At 38.8% G+C, this 17,600-nt stretch overlaps 1 protein-coding gene across 3 annotated transcripts in view; it reads right to left on the bottom strand.

The window, feature by feature from the left end:
• Nucleotides 1-4,972: 4,972 nt before the first annotated feature.
• rab4a (RAB4a, member RAS oncogene family) overlaps nt 4,973-17,600 on the bottom strand; it is a 31,194-nt gene continuing 18,566 nt past the window's right edge. Inside the window, exons 7-9 of one of the 3 annotated variants that reach the window (XR_009708004.1) lie at nt 16,702-16,847; nt 15,771-15,869; nt 14,800-15,009 (exon numbers count right to left, since the gene is read on the bottom strand). Coding sequence is in view for 1 of the 3 variants with exons in the window: in XM_061230748.1 (XP_061086732.1) it covers nt 16,732-16,847 (116 nt within the window). In the remaining 2 variants the exon portion in view is untranslated. Of the gene's footprint in view, nt 5,564-14,799; nt 15,010-15,770; nt 15,870-16,701; nt 16,848-17,600 lie in introns of those variants that run through there. The other 2 variants (XR_009708005.1, XM_061230748.1) reach the window with 2 other exon arrangements.

Here is a 17,600-nt window from a genome sequence, read left to right as displayed (position 1 = left end):
TAAGTTGCAATTGTTTGGCATGCTGTTATATTAGGCTAGCATCCTTTACACAACAAATATTTTAATTACTCTGAACGAATGGTATAAATAAAGTATTACTGTGTGGCTTTTGATACATCAGCCTCCAATCCTTTCATTCATTTGAATAACCCTAGCGTGGGGAGGGATCTTGACTGTAGAGTATCAGTGGGTTCTCCCATCCCCGTTAAATAGATGGGAGTGGCGTAATCGTAATATATGGTAGTATAATGGAACTGGGTTGTTGTCGCTAAAGGCCACATAAGCTATAGTCTCTGGTGGACTTGGCGGTCAGTGCTGTCAGTGGATCATTGTTGGTAGTGCTGTGTTAACCAGTCATGGTCTGGTGGTGACTGTCTCAAGCCTGCCCTCATGGCTGTGTTGGCCACTGCCATCGGTTGCCCTTAGCTATTCTGCCATAGCCTTATTCTCCCTGGGTTCTCCTTATTGCACGCAGGCACCTCTCTCTCTCCTGCTGTGATTGACCAATTACCATCTGGACCCCCTAACAATGTTACTTTCCTCTTCTCCCTGCTCTGGGCACCTGCCCGGAGAGCTAGCCCAACTTTTCCTGTGCACCCCCTCCTGGCCCGGAGCTCCAGCCCAAGACCAGCCGTACAACACTCTCCTGCCACTGCTGATTCAGGTGTTGCACCATGCCTGTCCCCTTGCCTGACAGTGCCACCAATTGGTGTTCCTGCCATCCCTCAACCTTATCTCTGCCTCAACTTTATAAGTGGACATTTATGTACTTTTATTAATCTGGTTTTCTGTTTAAAACCATTCTTTCTGCAAACCGGTGTCAACCAGCGGCAGATGGGTTCCCCTACTGAGTCAGGTGCTGCTCAATGTTTCTTCTTGTTGCTAGGGAATTTTTCCTTGCCACTGTTGCCCTAGGCGTACTATTGGGCCCCTTTTCTCTGTAAAGCTTCTCTGTGACAGGCCCTTTGTAAAAAGCGCTATACAAATAAAAATTGATTGATTGATTGATAAAGTGTTGGCTATGATATTAGGTGTACCAAGTAGACGTAATAGTTCAAATAAAACAAACCATTAAAATTTCATTTTTATTTTACAATGTAACTGGACTTTGTAACTTTGGAATTTGACTGCAAGATTAATTTCCCATCCTTTGAAATATCGGCATCTGACACCCATGGCCAGCCCACATTTAACCATAATTTCTAATAGCATACTCTATGTAGCGAGTGGTAGCCTACACATTTCTACACATAAACATGTGTGCGTTCTCAGTCAGTGCATTGATGGGAATTGCATTACATTACATTAATGGCATTTGGCAGACACTTATCCAGAGCGACGTACCCATTGCACAAAGCTCTTTTGGGAGACTACTGTTCACTTAACTACTGTGCAGGGCTCGGATAAATGAATTCAGTTTTTAAATGTTAGCTTTACACCGCGGTCACGGCATCCGCACTTTGAAAACCATCGTTCACGCTATCCACACTTGAAATCTGGTGTGCATCTACATTGCGTTTTACGGTAACTTGTGTTTTGACAACAATACACAGCTGAAATCTCCACAACTTGCTCCTTCAATACTCCAAAGTATACTGTTTGGTTATTTTAAACACTCAGTAATACAAACGATAACATTGAATACTCCAAAATAGTAATTATTTTGAGTGCATTTTTTTTTAATCACTAAAAATCAAAGGTTGACTCAAACTGTTTTCAAAATACCACAAGAATCATGAAAACTACCATTGCATGTATCCGAGCATATCAATTAAATGCGTTTGTACAGTGGGTATCTAGAATTTTGGAATAGCAAACTTCAGAAAATTATTCACAATTCAATTCAATACATGACACAATTTTAAAATCCATGAAAAAACACCATGCTATTCTTGAAGATCACTAACCATTGTATACATGACATTGATTATGAGAATTTTTACCTTAGGAATTAGGGGCAATTTTATTCAATACATGGCACTTTTTTAAAATCACTTTTTAAAATTTTAAACGGTTTGATTTCAATTTTTTAAAGATTTTTAAATCTACCCATATATTAAATACAATTACCACTTTGGAGGATTTTGCAATCCCATAATTCCCAATTTTGACGGTAAAAGGTCACAAAATCAGTAACATATTAAACTCTTATTTCCTCAAAACAGTTTGAGTTAAGTTTTTGTAGATTTTTTAAAAGTGCCATGTATTGAATACAATTAAACTTTTTGGAGGACTTTGCAATCCCATATTTCAAAATTCCTTCAGTAAAAAATCACGCAATCAATAAGATTCATACCTGGCATGGTGCTCTTCAAGATGTATATGGTATTTCCTGAAAGCAGTTTGATTTACATGTCTTTTATAAATAGTGCCATGTATTAAATATGGCTGTCATTTTGCAGGAATTTGCAATCCCAAAAATTCCTACAAGACACATCATGCAATCAATAGCATGTATACCTGGCATGATGTTCTTCAATATGTAAGTGGTCTTTCCTGAAAACAGTGATTTAAAGATTTTATTCATTTTTGAAAAGTACCATGTATTGAATGCATCTACCATTCTTGAGGAATTTGCAATCCCATAATTCAAAAATCATACAGTAAAAAGTAATGCAATCAATAGCATGTATACCTGGCATGATGTTTTTCAATATGCAAGTGGTCTTTCCTAAAAACAGTTTGATTTAAATGTTTATATGATTTTTGAATGCGTCTACCATTCTGGAGGAATTTGCAATCCCAAATACATTTTTGAATTGTGCCATTTACTTAATATGGTTACCATTTCAGAGGATTTTGCAATCCCATAATTCCAAATTCCTACAGTAAATTGACTTCTTTTTACATAAAAACTTTATCAAGGAGCCAATCAAAGTCTGCAGAAGAACTATGGAAAGTTCTCAAACATGCTTGGAACAACCTCCCTTCTGATTGTCTTATAGAATCTCAGAGAAGATGCAGTTTTAATGCTGAAGGGTGGTCACAAAAAATATTGATTTGATTTGAAGTTTTTAACTATTCAGCCAAATTACTAAAAATGTAATGTAAAATGTATAGTACGTTTATTTAGGACCTTTCATTGAATTATTTTTGAAAGAATCTTATCTGTACACAATGTTATACAGGTGCCTAAGACTTTTGCACAGTACTGTACATTTGGAGTATTCAATGTTATTATTTGTATTATTAAATGTTTAAAATAACCAAACTGTAGCACTATTGAACAAACAGTATTGAACAAGCGATTATTGAGTTTTCAGTTGTATAAAGTCGTCAAAACATGATTAACCATAAACCGCAATGTATATGCGCACAATAAATTTAAGTATGGATAGTTTCACAGAAGTTTTTTGAAATGCAAATAATTGACTGCGTGACCGCAGTCACTTTACAGACGTATCTGAATTGACTGAAAACCCCAAGAAAACGGTTGCTCGGAGACTGAAAACCCCAAGAAAACGGTTGCTCGGTATGCCTGAAGTACTTTTTCTGCAGCTTGTCTATGCAGCCTATCTGCATTATCAGAGGAAATCGCATATTAGCAAACTACTCGGTTTCATCCCGCGATCTAAGATTGCAATCAAAGCATAGTTCTCAGTTCTTCAAAACATTTACCACAGGAGAACAGGGGGATGTGTTTAAGCAATGTCCCCATTAAAATATTTGAAACCACGGATTCCCATACTTCCATACACTGTTTACATAAGCTTGTTTGCTTCTGTAAATTATAATTAGCAAAATTGACAATGCTAAAACTAGACTCTGTGTCTTTAGAGTGCTTTCACATATGCCTTGTTTAGTCTGGTTGAACTGAACCCTGGTGAGAACCGCAATGAAACTTCCATTAGCAGTCTACCGGGCAGTTGGGTTTCTCTGTGTTACGTGGCAATTGCATGATTCCATTCTGAATGACCTTAGACTGAACTAAAAAGCAATTCACTTTGAGCAATTCTTAACAAAGGCAATTATTTGAGCAGCCGGGACACACTGACAGTTGAGGGTGTGACAGAAGGAATAAAATGCAATCATTTCTGAATGCATGATTTAGGAATAAGCAGGATAATTCCGGCAAATGCAGCAATAGTATGCAATATGAGTAATGGCAGCATAGGAGAAACAGCATGCCAAAAAGAGCAATGGAAAAGAGCCAGGTAGCTTGAGCATGCAGAATAAGACAGGCAGCAGAGCAATTTGAGTAGTGCAGCAACAGTTAGCAGCTGAGCAACGCAAACCAAGCAAGGGCCTGAATAGATAAGGTTGATTCTTTATCTAGCCCCTCCCATTACATGTAAGTATCATGTGAGGGGACGGCGCTTCTCGAGTTGTCTGCCCAAACTTGCTCTGCACGCTTCGCATCATGTAATGCAAGTTACCTGTGAATCAGAAGCTGTGTTACAAAGGTTAACCAGGGTTGTTAGATGTACAGAGATAACATCAGCAGGAACATTCTTGTTACTGCCATCTTGTGACTGTCTTTATTTGATGATTTGTTGTTTTTCTGTAAACCCTGGGTATACAGAGGGAAATGTGGAATGGTTCAAGGAGCTCGCTAATATGAGCTCCTGCTGGCCATTCCTGTATAGCCATTCATATTACACATTTCTGCATTGGCATTGTATTTCTACATTGAATGCAACTTATTTAACATAATGTTCATTTTTACCTTCATCCACTTGACTCCACCACTGCACACTTAGCCATTTACAGTCCGAACAGACATATGCAACATAGGATACCTGCACCCTGTAGTCACTCGCCTATACACTAGTGCCGTCACAAGATACACAATTGTATCATTGTAGGCTATCCAGGCAAAAGGAACATCCACATTTACACAGATAGCGATCGTATTGACCCACACTATTGTGGACACTTGCCGTTCCTTTTAGAACAGAGCTAAGCTAATATATTTAATGAGTATTACGGTTGTGTACATGTACAAATTAAATGTATAAAATACAGGCAATAACACATTTCAGGACACTTTATTTACAAAACAACCTTCAAAGTACAAATTAACAAAGCATGAACAACAGTCATGTAATAAGAAATAAAAACTAATTCACTATGTGTCCTTACAAACAAACAAAAATGTTTTAAATGCAAGCAACGTGAGTGATAAAAGCTACAGATAAAATACCCATGGAAGACTAAGACAAGATTGTACGATATGTCAAACAATTATGAATATTGCAGTCATCATCCATTGATGTAATACTGTTTTTCAGTCCATAGAACATGCTTTATGAGATTTACAGGGAAATCCATACTATGTACATACACTATGTAAGTAAGGGTAATGAGGGGTAATGGCAACAATGACGAGTGGTGTTGAACCACTCTGGTATTGTGTTGGGGGAGGAGAATATAGGGGTGTCCTCCACTTGAAGAAGCCCTGGAACAAGCTGGGTGTCCAAAGATGACCCAGGGATCTGATACTGTCTGGGGCCCTCTGACAGTACCTCTGTTTGAAAGGGAAAGGAAGGTCAGGGAAGAGTCGCTCCATCTTGCTGGGCTCAACCTCACAGTCCCTGCATCTGTCCTCCTTGTCTCAGCACACCTGTCATGGGGCAGGGAGGAGGGTGGAATTCAGAGCACAGGACAAATGAGATGTATCAGCAGGACAAGCCTAGCCTAGCCAGGAGAATAATGTTAGAGGAGTGGGCACTATAAAGTGCTGGAGTTTTATATTAAAACATTAAATAAGATCCTATCTAGTTTGAAACAAGATGGCAATAGTACCATACGTCTCAAATAGTTCAGGATTTTACATTAAAATGCTTATCTAAAAAGATACTTTGATGTAAAGTTCCTACAGTTATGTTGCCAGGACTTGCAGACAAATACGAGTGAGCGTACATGACATCCATGATCCTTACCAGATTAAGGACATAATTTTAAAATGTTCCCCTCTATTCTGATCACATTAAATGCTATTCAAGTGGCTGAAATTACTAACAGTAGACTTTTGGAAACAAAAAGGCCCTTTTCATTGTGTAACATTTAGTTTAAGTGAAGAAAAGGGGACCAGGTACTGACATTCCCCCCCAGAAGCTCACAAAAACACCAGTAGTTACAGGAGGTATTACAGCTTATTTAGCCTCTGGTGCCAAAAAGCAAATTACCACATTGAAGTCCATTCAAAACTACGACTTCACCCTGGCAAATTTATGCTATTTTGGACAGTTCTTTTCAATTTGATTTCTTTTTCTGAGCCACTCTGGAGAATATATAGTATTTTTAAAATTCATATTCATTCCGTCCATTTTAGGTACAGGCGCATCTCAAAAAAATTCTATATCGTGGAAAAGTTCATTTTTTTCCGTAATTTAATTCAAAAAGTTGCACAAGAAACAGGAATGACCGCAGCCTAGAAAGGATTGTCAAGCAAAGCCGATTTAGGCTGGAGTCAGTGCATCAAGAGCCACCATCCACAGATGTGTCCAGCAAATGGGCTACAAGTGTCGCATTCCTAGTGTCAAGCCACTCCTGAACCAGAGTCAGAAGCGTCTTACCTGGGCTAAGGAGAAAAAGAATTAGACTGTTGGTCCAAAGTCCTCTTTTCAGATGAAAGTAAATTTTGCATTTAATTTGGAAATCAAGGCCCCAGAGTCTGGAGGAAGAGTGGAGAGGCACCGAAAGTTGCTTGAAGTCCAGTGTGAAGTTTCCACAGTCAGTGATGATTTGGGGTGCCATGTCATCTGCTGGTGCAGGTCCACTGTGTTTTATCAAGTCCAGAGTCAATGCAGCTGTGCTTGATTGGCCAGCCAACTCGCCTGACTTAAACCCCATAGATTCTCGTATTGTCAAGAGGAAGATGAGAGACACCAGACCCAACAATAAGATGACCTGAAGGCCACTATCAAAGCAACCTGGGCTTCCATAACACCACAGCAGTAGCACAGGCTGATTGCCTCCATGCCATGCTGCATTGATGCAGAAATACATGTAAAAGGAGCACCAACTAAGTATCGAGTGCATAAATGAACATACTTTTTTCAGAAGGTCAACATCTCTGTATTATAAATGCTTTTTTTGATTTTGTAATATTATGATATTTTGAGGTACTGAATTTTTTATTTTCATGAGCTGTAAGCCATAATCATCAAGATTAAAACAAAAAAAAGGCTTGAAATATTTCATTTTATGTGAAAAAAAAACAAAAAAACTTTTCCACGATTTTTACATTTTTTGAGATGCACCTGTACTCAGTCCGCATGCTCTGGTGCCCAATAGAGAAACATGGCAGCTTCCATGAATTGGAATTCTTGTGCCATTGAGCAGCTCCCATAGGAATCCATGGAACCAGTAAGCAGAAGCAGTCTCCAGTTCTTATATATCTCGATGGTGAATAACCCAAAAGAAACAGCTGTAAACAGGATTTCATAAGAATAGCCATAATTATTTTTCATTGTCAACTTTCCAAACGACATCTCCTTTTCACCTCTTTTGTGAATGGGTTGATATAGGAACAAAATAAAACACTGCCAACTTTTGACTACATTGTTTATTTTAAGGAATAATGTTAATGTGTGCCTTTGGCTAATATTAATGGCGTTTCTGTGCTTTTTTAATAAATTGGTAAGGGGTAACTATTTTTATTTTGGAATTCAAGTTCATTTCAGGTTGTGCTCACATGCTTTACCTTGGGTGAAACTGGGCGAATGCTCAAATCCATTGCACCCACTCATTCTGGCCTTACCCTATTGGCTTCATGCAACTCTATTTGGCAACAATGACTTGAGTACTTCAACTGTCCAGACATCCCCAAGCAATTTTAAAAACAGCAAGAGCAAAATTGCACTTGAGGAGACCCTTGTTGGCTGGGCAAGAGGTGACATTTGGGTTAAATATACAGGTAGGTATATAGGTAATAGGACAGTGGTACATTTTGGCCTTTCAGCTCTGAACTCCAGCACATTGAATTTGAAATATAACAATGACTATGAGGTTAAATTGCAGACCATCACCTTTAATTTGAGGGTATTTGTCCATATCAAGTGATCCGGGTTGGAAATACATCCCTTTTTACACATAGTCCCCATATTTTATGGGACCAAACTTAATTGGCTTCTCAGCACTTTCTGATTAGTCCAGTGTATTCAATTACATTCAAGGAGGCACGCATAGATGTTTCAGTGACTACTCTCTAGAGAAGACTTAAACAGATCTACAGAAGCTGGAAAAACAGGATAACCAGGTTACTTATCTGTCGACAAGACCTATTTAAAGAAAAATAAAATAGGTCTTGTCGAAAGATGACAAGACCAAGACCAAGCCCCCCCCCCGTCCCAGTATCTGTGAAACATGGTGGTGGGGGTGTTATAGTTTGGGCACATAAAGTATGGCTGCCACAGAATGCAGAATTAATTCTGAAGTGTACAGAAATATATTATCGAAGTTAAATCAAATGTGCTTCATCCCACAGAAAGGCACAAAAAGGCAATCATGCCAAACCAAAAGTGTTCTCTTTCTTCTACTCAGGGGCTGTATCTCCAGAGGTGGTGGTGTCCAACCACCAACCGGTTCCAGTCCTTGCAGGAATTGGACCCAGCCCCTGTCTCTGAGAGTGGGAGGATTGATTAGCCTCAGGGCCCCCCGATGGCCACATCCACGAAAAGGGAGTTAGTTATAGTGGGGGACTCAATTATTAGAGGTATATACAGCATAGTCTGTGCTCCTGAAAAGGAGTCTTGTACGGTGTGTTGCCTGCCTTGTGCCCAGGTAGGAGATATCCTGGCCAGAGCAGGAAGGGATCCATGGTGATGGTGCACGTGACATAGGTAAGGGCAGGTTTGAGGTTCTGCAGGACAAATTTGTGGAGTTAGCAGAAAAGATTACTAGCAAAACCTCCATTGTAGTCTTTTACATTACATTACATTAATGGCATTTGGCAGGCGCTCTTATCCAGAGCGACGTACAACAAAGTGCAAAGTGCATACCCATACAACGGAAAAGTGCTCTGAAAGACCCTAGAGGGAAATACAATTTCAACTGCTACCTGCACAACAAAGATAAGGACCATTGCTATTAGATCGGAATTTATTATTTATTTTAAAAAAATTTTTTTATTGTAGTTCTGCAACACACAAATGCATGAACAATGTATGAACCGCTTACCTAGCCAAACAATGCTTACCTAGCCAAATAAAAATATTCTAATACACAAGTAAATATCACAGGTAAAGACAATTAAGGTTTACAGGGAGGTAGGGAGGGACAGGGAAATGTGCAGCTTGAAGAGGTGTGTCTTCAGTCTGCGCTTGAAGATGCCAAGAGATTCTGCTGTTCTGATGTCAACGGGGAGTTTGTTCCACCACCGTGGAGCCAGAACAGAAAGTAGTCGTGAATGGGAGGTGGAAGTTCGGAGAGGGGGAAGCGGCCTGTGGTGGCCGAACGAAGAGGTCTGGCAGGGGTGTAGGGTCTGATGATTTTTTTGGAGGTAAGCTGGAGCTGACCCCTTAACTGCTTGGAAGGCTAGCAGCAATGTTTTGAATTTGATGCGAGCCATGATTCTTCTCCGGAATTCTACCTGAACCATGTGCAAGCAGAGGGAAGCAGCACTTTATCTGGAGGTTTAACACGTGGCTACAACATTTTTGTAGGAGAGGGGGGTACAGGTTTATGGGGCATTGGGACTCCTTTTGGGACAGGGGTGAGCTGTACAAGAGTCACGGCTGCACCTGAACTGGAGGGCAAGCTTTGCACTGGGTGTATGCAGTGTATGCATAGGGTAACACAGGATTATTTAAACTAGGGACATGGGGGGCAGGGAGGATAGAGAGGGTAATGGACAGGGAGGTACAGGCTGCCCAGATGGAAATGGCAAAGGCTATACGTAATGGTGAGAGCAATAATAAAATCTTTTCAGGGCAAAAATCTAGTAATGGTGGTAAAGGATGTGTAGAAGCAACAAACTGAAATGTCTTTGTTTATATACTACAAGCATAAAAGATAAGTTTTTGGAACTTGAGGCAGTTATTATTACTGGGGCCTATTACATTGTAGGGATTACAGAGACATAGCTTGGGGATGAAGATGGTGATGAATATAGAGGGATATAAACTTATTAGGAAGGACAGATCTAGTAAGAGAGGTATGGGTGTTGCTGTTTATTCATTCATTTATTATCCTAACCCGCTTATCCTGAACAGGGTCATAGGGGGGCTGGAGCCTATCCCAGCATACATTGGGCGAAAGGCAGGAATACACCCTGGACAGGTCACCAGTCCATCACCAGGCACACACACCATTCACTCACACACTCATACCTATGGGCAATTTAGACTCTCCAATCAGCCTAACCTGCATGTCTTTGGACTGTGGGAGGAAACCGGAGTACCCGGAGGAAACCCACGCAAACACGGGGAGAACATGCAAACTCCACACAGAGAGGCCCTGGCCGACGGGGATTCGAACCCAGGACCTCCTTGCTGTGAGGCGGCAGTGCTACCCACTGCACCATCCGTGCCGCCTGTTGCTGTTTATGTAAGAGAAAATCTTAGTGTGCAAGAGATTCCAGAAATTGTCTATCACAGGCCTAGTAAGGATATTTGGATTGAGCTTATTGGGGAGGAAGATGAAGGCCTTAACATTGGAGTGTGATAACGGCCGCCAGCTTCAGATAGTAGTGTAAATACAATGCTCTTTAAAAATATAAAAGAAGCTTGCCAGGGGGGCGAGACTATTATCATCGGAGACTTCAATTACCCAAATATTAACTAGAATTTGGTGATATTCACAGGGAAAAAGTGATGAGGAATTTTTGTTATAAATGACCTTTTTTTGATACAGTATGTCAGTCAACCTACAAGAGGGCAATCGATTTTAGATCTGGTAATATGTAATTATTCAGACAGAATTTGCAGGATAGAGGTAATCGAATCACTGGACAAGTGACCATTCCACAATACATTTTGATGTACAGTACCGTGCAGAAGTCTTTCCTCTGCACCCTAGACTTTATTATATATATGTTTATTTTTTTCGTGTGTGTTAGTACAACAGAACACATTTGAGATTTCCAAATATTCATTTCCCAAAGATTTAATTTTACAGAGACATTTTTGTATTTCATTTTTAAAAAGTAACGTATTACAGTAAGCAATTGACTACTTTTTACATAAAAACTTGATCAAGGCTGTCTGAGATCAGAAGTAAGGAGCCAACCAAAGTCTGCAGAAGAACTGTGGCATGTTCTCCAACATGCTTGGAACAACCTCCCTGATGATTAGCTTATAGAACTGCAGGACAGTGTAGGCTATCTCAGAGAAGTGATGCAGTTTTAACGCTGAAGGGTGGTCACAAAAAATATTGATTTGATTCAGTTTTTAACTATTCCAACAAATTACATAAATGTAATGTAAAATGTATAGTACGTTTATTTAGGACCTTTCATTGAATTATTTTTGAAAGAATTATTAACTATCAGATATAAAAATTATAAACTATCAGATATATAAAAAGGACAGCACAGAGTAATAAAGCTGAATATTGTAATATGCGTGCTAAGGTTAAAAAATAACTATGGTTAGCCAAAAGGCAATTTGAAATGAAAATGGTGGATGATGCTAAATGCAATCCCAAAAGCTTCTTTCAATACTGCAGTAGGAAAAGGAAAATTAAAGAGGGGGTCATGTGCATTAAGTATAACGAAGGAGAACTGCTGGAGAAGAATAAAGATATTGCTGAGACCTTACAGTTGTGTTCAAATAAATAGCTGTGTATTAAAAAAAGTGAATAAAGTGCAAATATTTTTGAATAGCTTTTAGTTCAATTACATATTACACATTCAATTCCAAATCAAAGCATTAGCTAATTTTATCAAGTCTGTGTTATTATTTTACAAGAAGCAAAGACAAGGAATATTAATCTGTTCAGAAAAATGGCAGTGTCAACATTTTTCTCTTCAAACTCTCTTCAAACTGTATGAACTGAAGACATTTTTAAAGATTTAGCTTCACTTTAAATGACTGAACTAATATTTAGTTGCATAACCATTGCGCATCTGCGTTGCATCGAGTCAACCAACATCTGGCACCTAGAAATGGGATGGGTATTTCAGCCCAGGACGAACAAACTACATTCCACAGTTCCTGTGAATTTTGGGGTTTTGCTTCAGAAACTGCATTTTTAATGTCACCCCACAAGTTTTCAATGGGGCTGAGGTTGGGAGATTGAGCTGGCCACTCCATTACCTCAATCCTTTTTGTCTGGAACCAAGATGTTGCTCGCTTTCTCGTGTGTTTGGGGTTGTTGTCTTCTTGAAACACCCATATCAGGGGCATTTCCTCTTCGGCATATGGCAACATAATCTACAAGTATTTTGATGTATTCAAACTGATCCATGATCCCTGGTATACAAACCCAACACCGTAGTATGAAAAACATCACCATACCATGATTTTTGCGCCACCATGCTTCATTGTCTTCACAGTGTACTGTGGCTTGCATTCAGTACCCAGGGGTCATCTGAAGTACTGTCGATGACCACTAGACCCAAAAAGAACAATTTCACTCGTATCAGTCCACAGAATGTTACACCATTTCTCTTTGAAAATTTTTACAGATTCTGCACATGCCCTTTTTTCCAACAATGGTGCTTTATGGGGGCTTCTTACTGATAGCTTCGATCAAACGTCTTCTGACTGTAACAGCACTTACAGGTAATTGTAGATCATCTTTGATCTTTCTGGAGCTGAATCTTTGCCATTCTGACTATTCTTTGATCCGTTTTAACAGTAGTTGCTTGTTTTCTTCCGCTTGTTTCGGGTTTTTGTTGCCATACGAGATCATTTTAGCTGAGCATCCTATAATTTGCTGCACTTCTTTATACGTTTTCCCCTCTCCAATCAACTTTTTAATCAAATGACGTTGTTTGTCCAAACAATATTTGGAATGGTCCATTTTACTTCAGAAGGAAATATATTTTATAACAATGTGTGAAACATTTGCTTCCCTGCTTCCTTAATTAAGGACAATTGATGACCCCTGTTTTTTCACAGAATGAATGCATTCTCTAATTAAACTCCACACTGCTGTTATTTTGAACATGCCCCTTTCAATGAATGAGACAATTATTCAGAACAAGCAGCGTGCATGTCATGACAGTTGGGTCTGTTGTTTTTCTTAGACAACTACACCTACAAGTATTTGCCATGAAATATCACTACTACTAATAACAGTGGTTCATCAGGTTACTGATGTTGTACTGCTATTCTCTTGAACACAACTGTAAATAGCTACTTTGCTGAGAGTTTTACCAGGGAGGAGGTTACTAGTAGGCCGGAAGGCATACTCAGTACTAACAATGTTTTAGCCAATACTGAGATAGGGGATAAACAAATATTGGATAAATTACATAAACTAAAGACAAATAAGGCAGCAGGCCCAGATGGCATATTCCCAAGGGTACTCAACGAGTTAAGTGAGATCATTTTTAAACCACTGGAAAGTATTTTTAGACAGTCCTTAGAAACTGGAGTAATACCGGATGACTGGAAACAAGATAATATAATACCAATATATAAGAAAGGGGACTGTACCGATCTAGGAAACTACAGGCTTGTCAGTCTAACTTGTATCACATGTAAAATACTGGAATCTATAATTAGGGACAAACTGAAATTATTTAATGAAAAGAATAACATTCTAAGGGATAGCCAGCATGGTTTTTGAAAGAGTAGGTCATGTCTGACAAACCTTTTGGCATTCTTTGAGGAAGCTACCAAGTGTTTTGATGATAGCAGGGCTTATGATATTGTATCCCTAGATTTCCAAAAAGCATTCGATAAGGTACATGACAAACTCATTATCAAAATGAGGACGGTAGGAATTGTAGGAGCCATTTCAAAGTGGGTTCGGAATTGGCTACGGGAAGGGACACAAAGAGTCGTAGTAGGAGGGGCCTTATCTGAGCAGGGTATTGTGGGAAGTGGACTCCCACAGGAATCAGTCCTGGAGCCACTGCTTTTACTCATTTATGTAAATTACATTCCATTATTGGCATTTGGCAGATGCTCTTATCCAGAGCAACGTACAGTTGGTTAGACTAAGCAGGAGACAATCCTCCCCTGGAGCAATGCAGGGTTAAGGGCCTTGCTCAAGGGCCCAATAGCTGTGCGGATCTTATTGTGGCTACACCAGGATTAGAACCACCAACCTTGTGTGTCCCAGTCATTTACCTTAACCACTACGCTACAGGCCGCCCTGTAAATGTAAATGACCTAGACATGGGCATTGAAAGTCGTTTAGTTAAATTTGAAGATGATATAAAAATAGGAGGATTAGCAAACAGTATACTAAACAGTATACTAAAATACTAAAATAAACCGCACTATAAGAAGGACATAGAGGCTAGAAAAGGTTCACAGAAGGGCAACCAAATTGATTCCATGAATATAAGATAGGAGTTATGAGGATAGACTTAGGATGTTTAATCTCTTTAAGCTTAGTAAAAGGAGGCTTAGGGGGGGAATTTGATTGTTAATCCCTTTAATGAATTTAAAAGCCTGAAAGTGAATTATAGGGGATTCTTCAGGTTGAGTTTGGTTAGAAAATGTCTCCTGGCCCAGACTCACCACTTTCTTCTGGTCCACGTCTGGTTTGGAATTATTTACCATCTGAAACTTGTGCTGGTTCAGATCTGGCCCACTATACATTTGGTCAGTGGTATCAAATCTCAGCCAGATGTGAACCTTTTGTTAACCCAACTAAGCACCACAATTCATTATGGCTCATTTTCTGGCCTACGTCCTTTAATAAACATACTGTAACAAAAACCATGAAACCACACTATTTTCAATTAAACCATTTATTTGCTGATAATATAAATGTAACAAACTCAGTCTGGTAGCTAAATGATGTGATGTGTAAAAGGAGTAATATTTTATTCATAATTGAACATAAAATAAAAAAATTAAAATAGGTTTGCTGGTTGTCTGTGGTTACACACTGTGGATCATGAGCCTTCCTTCTCCGTCATGGTCAGCAACAAGCTGCAACCACCTGTTTGAATATAGAAGCCATAATTAACATTTAAATATGATTCAATGTATCCTAGATGAGCATTCTTGCACCTCCTGTTCCAACCCCTGGCTCTACCCTTTTGAAATAACGATCATTAGCTTTGTAGTTACTTAGCTAGCTAGCTAACTGAAGTGACAATAATAGAGTCGGCTAGCTAGCTATAACATTAGCTTCATTATTGGGCCATTTCAAATTCAGGCCTTTATTCCTATATTCTTATATGCAATATTTGTATAACTGGATTGGAATTACGATTATAACATTAACCCCCTTTGCACAAAGACAGGAGAATCAAATTGAAGTAATGTAGCATTCTATTATTATTATTCATGATGACGTCTATCTTAACAGGTGCCCTAATATTTAAACGAAATATAGACCACCCGCCATATTTAAAAATGCATGAGATCCATTTCCACATAAGTGGAGTTTCTTTTTTTAAATATGAAAAATTCTATAGGTCCTGGAGCATCTGTTACGATAGACATCACCATGAACACTAATATGTATGTTTACACGATTTCCATTTTCATAAAAATGTTTTACTTCTGAATGCAATTCACTTCTGATTATCTGCTTATATAAATAGACATATCCTATAATTACATATTAAGTGTTTACAGACACATTTATGCAGTTTTAAGCATTTTTAATCATGAAAATCTGGTTCTAATGTTATGGCTAATCAGTGTATATATCTAGCAGTTTAAGCTTTCTTTAGTCGAATTAACATTGCTTACCTGTAACATACTTTCAGGCTGTTCTGTTACTCAAGCCGCACCAAATGAAATTTCTCTCATAGCTTGCATGATGGCGCCCTCTAGAGTAACTGAAAATGTCTATCAGAACTACAGTAAGTCAACGTCATCTTTTTTTCTTGTTGTACTAGAAAATTGGTACTTCATCTAAAACAAATGTAGTAAGCTACTAAATGTGACCTGTTTTATGCAAGTAAAAGAAGTAAAAAAAATGTTTTACATTATCCCGGTGCTACAATACTTTTCAGCAGTTTGATTCAAGATTAAATAGTTTAACGTCATTCATGTAAAAAAAATCTTGCATCATAAGAGAAGAGAAAATAATGTTGTGACAATATAATTGGACATCCAGCAAAATGGCTCTCAGCCGAGGTTGTGCCGCACCTGAGCCAGATCCACCAAACATATTAGAATTGATTTTCCATTTACCATATACCATTTGGAGAGGTTTTGGCACACCAAAATTACACTAGTGACAGACCACATATTGAGGATGAACTGTGTACAATAATTAATTAGATTTAGATGTGGTGCAATAAACATTAGAACTGATATGCATTACCACACAACAGCTTTATTTAAAAGTATTGAAAACAGGCATGGGGGTAAAGGGTTAATCCTATCAGCCTTCTCCAGTAAACCAATGGTAATAATGGTCAGTGAAACTCATTTCAATATTAAAATATGCTTTTTTGTAATCTCCCTCTGACATGTAGTAATAACTTTTAGGAATTAAATTATTTGGTGGACAAAAAGAATGCTGCCATTACACGCACATGATACATAGCACTTAGTGTCAGCCCATGTACTTGTGTAGGGCCCATCATGGGAGTTGGGATTATGGCTGTTGGATGAGCAGCCAGGCTTGATTTGAGGGCCTGGTGCCCAGCAGATGGCTGTGGACAGTCCTTACCTTGGTTCTCAATGCATTGAGGCCCTTTGACTAACAGCCACATTCCTGGGCACTCTGGGCCTGAGCCCGACGAGGCGAGCGGAGCTGGCGCAGAGCCGCATCTCCATACTGAATCCCTGAGCCCATGCGTTCAGGGTCGAGCTCTCCTGGGAACATGAGGGGGAGAAGCAGGGTCATGCCGATGTTGATCGATGATCTGCTTGCCTCAACGACCTGTTCAGTCTTTGCATATCATTGTTGTGTAGTGACGAGTCACATTTTAATTTCTGTAGACTAGTGATCTGAAAGTACATTCCTGGCCAGCAATGTACGAAATATGAAGCTGGCTCTGAAACCAAGAACACAGCAGAGTTAAATATTTATAAATGCACAAACTTGACCATTAGTGTTTGTATTAGTGTAATGGTGTTGCAGAGTCCCTAGCGACCATATGCATGCATGCTTAAATAAAAAATAAAAAAACACAATAAAAATAATTAATCTTAATTAATGCCATAAGATCATTAGTGTTAGAGGCAAAATTCTAATTTAGTAATTAAAACACAATACTTAAAGTGGCAATGTAATTCTACATTTGAATAAAAAATTTCCGCTCATACAGTCCCCTCCAAAATTATTGATACAGCAAGGTCAATTCCTTTGTTTTTGCAAAAAAAAGATGTTACAATTCCATTTTTTCCTTCCCAATACCAATTCCGATACCTGAACTTGCTTATTGGCATACTGCTTATGACCGCTAGGGGTCGTATCTTTTATTTTTACTGGTGTACTGACAAATATCATTTAATTTTCAAACTTCTTAATTGTTAAATGTCAACATTGTAAGTAAGATAATAGCCTAATTGCCAAATTAAAGATTTGCATTTAAATTTACATTGTGCAGTGTAACCTCACAGTTG

Source organism: Conger conger, chromosome 2 (assembly GCF_963514075.1).
Source record: "Conger conger chromosome 2, fConCon1.1, whole genome shotgun sequence".
NCBI lineage: Eukaryota > Metazoa > Chordata > Actinopteri > Anguilliformes > Congridae > Conger > Conger conger.
This window is presented reverse-complemented; position numbering and strand designations above follow the sequence as displayed.